Raw genomic sequence first — 5,954 nt, 5'->3', positions numbered from 1 at the left:
TATATATATATATATATATATATATATATTATATATGTAACCATTAAATTATGTACTATACACTTTATTGTGTTTTGTTATGCATGGGATCTCCCAGTTCACGGAAAAATTGTCTTGCATGAAACTGGCCCGTGTGGTGCAGAAAAGACAGGGGACTGCTGATGTACTACAGATCAGCCAAATGAATTGACCTTAATTCTGTTACTTTACTAAAATAGGAGAGTATTGTAGTTCGCTTGAAGCATTGTGTATTGTTTGTAAAGAATAAAAAGTTTTGAATGGTACAACAATGCACTATAATACAAAAAATGGACTATATACCTGTTGTAATTTAGTTATCTATAGTCCGATGATATTTCGGAAAACAATTCCTTCTTCAGATATTCTTAGATAGAGTCACTGCTATAATCTGTTTTCCAACGGCTTCTTTTTTTGGAAGTGTTATTACAGTGCATTGTTGTACCATTCAAAACTTTTTATTTTTTACTAAAATAGTTGTAAACTATTGACTTACGTCTGTCAAGTATATTTTATTTGTCTGTATTAATTCATTGTGTTATTGATTAAAACCAGTCTGTTCAAACTAGATTAAATTAAATTAAAAAAAAAAAACTAGCCTGGTTGACATAGGTTTCAACTAATTCACATAAAATGTTTAAAAATCAAACAGATTCACCAAATAAAGCTTCTTGATCTAATGGCACTTGGCTGTCTGTAACCCACTTCAAAGACAATAAGACTAGTGATGAAAAAAAAAACATCAGAGAATTGAACCAAATGCCTTTTCTCTTTCATTCATATTCTAAGTTTAAATTGCTCTATGTCAAATGTTTCTTCTTTCTGTCTATGTCAGAGATCAATATCTAAAATGTTTCTTCTTTGTCTTTGATTCCTCCAGGACCAACTAATATATTATGAAATATTTTATCAATTCTGTTTATCCTTTATAAGATTGTGTTGACATACTTAATGCAGTGAGCTAAGATATTTTAATTTAATAATTAATTACAGCTATGGTGAGGACAAAGAATCTCATAATTTCTGGTCAACAAAAACAGGGAAAACAACCTGAAATATGAAATATCAATTACTTAAAATCAATTAATAATAAAGTATAATGTGGTTAATGCAGTGGTGAGTTTTAGTCATAGAGTCAGAATGACAGTTTCAGTCATATTAGACCTCATTAGAACTGATCAAAATAATTGATTATTTAAAACGATTCTGGGAACATTCACCATAAACATTTTTGCCACTGGAAAACTTGCCTTAGGAAACTTTGACGTATAGGAAATTTTGCTGTAAGATAATTTCAAAGATATGGCAGGCAATCTGATTTAGAGAAATTGCAACTCTGAAAAAAATTGCTTTTTATATATACAGTATATGTTTTTTATAATTCTGTTTTAGATGTAACTGTTTTTTTGTTTTGTTTTTGTGCTTTGTAAATATTATCATATTTATATAGTATTACTTTTTATTTAAGCAGAATTTGTTGTTTGTTTTTTTTGAAAATATTACCATCTTTTAGATTGCTTTATTCCCTCCATCCCCACCATAGCTTTGCTATGCTCTTCCTCACACTCTTTACTATTATCCAAAAGTGCCCAGGAAGGAGCAAAGGTATAGATTTGTGATGAATCAGCTTTTGTGAGTCATTTGATTTTGCTCCAAACATTGATATACTTTGGTAAAGAAGAAAAAAATGCCTTGTATAGATAGGACTTTATTATCAAAAGCACGATTTAACTTGTCTTTTTTCCTAGTCAAAAAATAGAAAGTAAATAAAAAAAGTATAAATTTATTTAGAAACACCTGAAACTCTAAAATTGACAAAAAGTAATTTAAAATGTGTGCAAATTCTGAGCAATGCTTTGTGAATAAAGTGCTTCTTGTGTTAGACTGTAATGAAGCATTTTCCACTGGAGTCTTTCATTGATACCAATATATATTTTCTTCATTAAGACTGCAACTCCTCAATCTAAATCACACTTTTTCTTTTTCCCTAATATCTCTTCCTTTTTCAAATACGTAATAGGTTTCCACAAATCTAGGTGCATGTTAGTAATGGAACTTTGCATTGCATTGTGGAAGCCTTCTACACTGTTGTTTGTTCTCATTATATTATTCTGGGTTCTTTCGAAATCATACACAATTCAATAGGAAAAGTTGGCTGCATTCTTCATCTTCACTTGCTTCAACCTTGTTCTCCTCTTATATAGTGAGTTTCAAAATATGATACAAATTCTTGGGGCAAATCATCATCATCAGTTAGTTCAAAAAGACCATCAATAACATCACACACTGGAAGAAATGCTAATGCAGTGAAGCATTTGATTTTGTTGTTAGATTCTGCATCTGTTTAATAGCGAGACCTAAAACCTATATCCACAATATGATGATAGATATTCTTAGCCATATGAAATAGACAACCTGTTATATTTGTTGTTGGAAATATATCACAGAAAGCATTGATAATTGCTTTCTTGAAATCAACCATTATGGTTTCTGACTAATGGGTGTAAGCCCCTTTAAAGTGCTAAAGAGGCTTCTGTATGCTACTTGTGATTTACTAGATTCTTTTTATTTATGTGCCCTTTTAAAGCCTAGCCAGGCTCATGGGCCCGGTTACCTGGTTTCTACAGCGTATGTGTTCCCCGCCAGCTGGACGGGATGCCAGTCCATCACAGCTTTACTCCAGAAACAGGAAGAAAGAGTGAGAAAATGTTGGGGTGAAAGAGTACAACGGGGGTCGCCACCACCCCCTGCCGGAAACTCATGGAGCTTTAGGTGTTTTCGCTCATAAGCACACACAACGCCTGGTCTGGGAATCGAAACTGCGATCCTCCAACTGTGAGTCCGCTGCCCTAACCACTGGGCCATTGCGCCTCCACGATTTACTAGGTAGAAAAACAAAAAGACATGGTATGCTAATATTTTGTATGACAATATGCAATGTGAACAACTGATACTGTGTATCTAGGCTGCATTTAAAAGTATTATCACAAGTCCAATCCTTATTATTCTCAAGATCATCTAAACCAGCTTGTATGTCAAACACTAAAATTCTCTCTGGATTATCTTCACCACGATCATATAATTATAACTTCTCACCATTTTCAAGAAATCTATATTCTTCAGGTGTTATATACCCACTTCTTCCGGTTGGGATCAGGGGAGCTTGGCATTTCTTTTCCCTCCAACCTCTAATATTGCAAGATAAATGCAATGATGTTGGCATCAGTGACAATGCATTATCATCTTAACTAGGTGAAATTTCTGCAATTAACAACCATGCAGAAGTTTGTGAATTAGTGGCTAGTGATTTCAATTTTATTTTTACTATGTAAACTTTTGGTTTTGAAGGATGAGTAGGATGGTAATGCTCGCCGAATGTTTTACATATAGAGAAATTATCATTTTCTAGTACAGTATGCATTCTTGTTTTACATTCTCTATTTTCACATTTTCAATATGTTTCTTCACTGCATTTTCTATCTATCCTTTAAACTAAGTCAAGATCAACTAACTTCACACCACCTCTGCTAGTTTCCACTTGATAGACCATTGTAATGGGTTGGCTACACAAAAAAATATTGTTGAATGAATAAAGAAATTGTAAATGAGTTCAGAAATTACTTTACCCTTTTTATTAGTTTCTCTAATAGTATAATTGACATGTTGGTTGAAACAACTATATGCCAAGGGAGCAATTCATCTTTTTGTGGTGAAATTGTCTTGTGGCAAAATTTCCTAAGCACCGAACTTTCCTCTGACAAAATTTCCTTTCTAGTGAGCTTTCCTACAACTGAAAATCCTGAAGCCAATTTTTTTCCAGCAAAAATGTTTATGCAAACTTTCCAAATACAATTTACTACATTTAAAACAGAAATCTTTCAATATTCTTTTTTCCATTTATCTGATATCAGCCATAAAGAATTTCACGGCAAGTTAAAAGTAAGCTTTTTAAAAGCATTGGATATTCTTCAGAAAAATTTTGATTCTGAATTTGGAGTGAATAAATCCAAAAACACTGAGTGTATTGAACCCTACAGCACCCAGGAAGATATCTCTGATGAAGAAGGATCTTGTGCAACATCATTTAACCAGGTAATCCTCTTTTATCCTTTAAATTTTTATGTCTTATTATTGGACAAACTGGCAGCATTGTTAGAGCATGACACCAAAATGCCTTGTGGTATTTGTTCCAACCCTCTGCCTGGGGTCAGCTTTCAAAATCAATAAAATAATGTACTATAACTGGTGGAATCATGAGGCTGAGATATCATCATGATTATCATCATCAACATTTAATATCCATATTCCATACTGGCATGAGTTGGATGGTTTAACAGAAACTAGCTGCACTAGGTTCCATAGTCTGTTTTAGCTTGCTTTCTATGGCTAAATGCCCTTCCAAATGACAACAACTTTACAGAGTGTACTGGGTACTTTTTATATGGCACCATCACCAGTGTTTTTTATGTGGCACCAGCACCAGTGCTTTTTACATGGCACTCCATCTCTTACAAAATGGAGACAGACACCTACCCTTCTATAAGTTGCATAGCCATGTGGCGCCTCTACAGTAAGAAACTTGTGCTCTGGCCCCTTTTCTCATATTTTAATCCCTCCTCTCCAAGAATAAAGCCACCTCCTTCTCCACTGTAGCCTCACTCATTTGATGAGGAGCTTAGTCTTGCAGACTGCATGGTGACCTCACAGGTGCTGGTGTCACAAGCAAAGCACTCAGTCCATACTGTAAAGTGTGGTTGGCATGTGAAGGGCATCCAATCATAGAAACCACGCCAAAGCATGATGAACACCTCAAGACTCATCAGATCTTGTCAAACCTTCCAACCCATGGCAGAATGGAACAAAGGTGTTAAATGATGATGAGGAGGAGGAAGAGGAAGAACAAAATTAAACAAATCAATTTTTTGTTTAACAATTTAGTGGAAAGAGGTGTCAGAACATTTTTGATATTAGTCTTCGAAAGAGATGGAGATAGATACATAGTGGGATTGAGAAAGAGAGATAGTTAAAAAAAAAAAAAAAGAATGAAAGGGTAAAAGGTTAAAAACCAAGTGGGAATGCAGTTTTGTGAGGAGGAACTTAGTGGGGAAGTATAAGAATATATGTGTGTGTGGACCCAAGCATAAGCAAGTGTGGCATGTGTGTGTGTGTGCGGATATAGAGATGTGCAAGTGTATACGTATAGTGTCATTGGCTACTGGAGTTGGGAATGTTGGTGTGTGTATGTGATTGTTAAGTGGGTGGTTTGAAAGTGTGGATGTGAGGAGGTGAGAGCATGTACAGGTGTCCATCAATAAAAGTATTGATGAAGTACATGGAATATTGCATCCACTGCACACCAACTTAAGTGAACTATAGTTTCAGGTCATCCAATACCCTGTTAGGAAATTCAGTAGATGAAAACTCCAAGAGGTCTCTTTCATGTGTGTGTGTGTGTGGGTTTGTGTATGTGAGTGTGAGTGTGTGCATATGCAAATGTGCCTGTATGTTTGCATTCCAAATTGTTGCTGCTTCAGCAAAGCAGGGATAATGTTGACATAAAGAACAATTGCCTTGCACTTCTGGGGGAATAAGGAAATCCCTTACTTGGGAAATGGTTAATGGATAGCAACAAGAAGATGATCTGAATATAGAATCCTGTCTCAAATAACTCATCATCAGGTGAACAAATGATTAGATATACATAAACACACATACATATATATCTATCTATCTGTATATATATATATATATATATATATATATATATATATCATCAGTGTATCATATATCTGAAAACAAAGCACATTCTAAAGCATAGAGCAGTAATGTATTTATTACACAGTTAAGTATATGTGCAGTCATAGTGTGACCATTGGTCACTCTATGACTGGACATACACTTAACTGCATATATATATATATATATATATATATATA

The 5,954-nt window shown here is 34.3% G+C and overlaps 1 protein-coding gene across 1 annotated transcript in view; it reads left to right on the top strand.

Moving 5' to 3' along the window:
• Nucleotides 1-5,954, top strand: part of LOC106883773 (protein broad-minded) — a 264,423-nt gene that overhangs the window by 54,105 nt on the left and 204,364 nt on the right. The window contains exon 4 of the mRNA XM_052967655.1: nucleotides 3,930-4,110. Within this exon, the coding sequence (XP_052823615.1) occupies nucleotides 3,930-4,110 (181 nt within the window). The remainder of the gene's footprint in view (nucleotides 1-3,929; nucleotides 4,111-5,954) is intronic.

Source organism: Octopus bimaculoides, chromosome 4, assembly GCF_001194135.2.
Source record: "Octopus bimaculoides isolate UCB-OBI-ISO-001 chromosome 4, ASM119413v2, whole genome shotgun sequence".
NCBI classification, from domain to species: Eukaryota; Metazoa; Mollusca; class Cephalopoda; order Octopoda; family Octopodidae; genus Octopus; species Octopus bimaculoides.
Note: the sequence above shows the minus strand (reverse complement) of the source record. Positions and strands in the feature narration are given on the sequence as shown.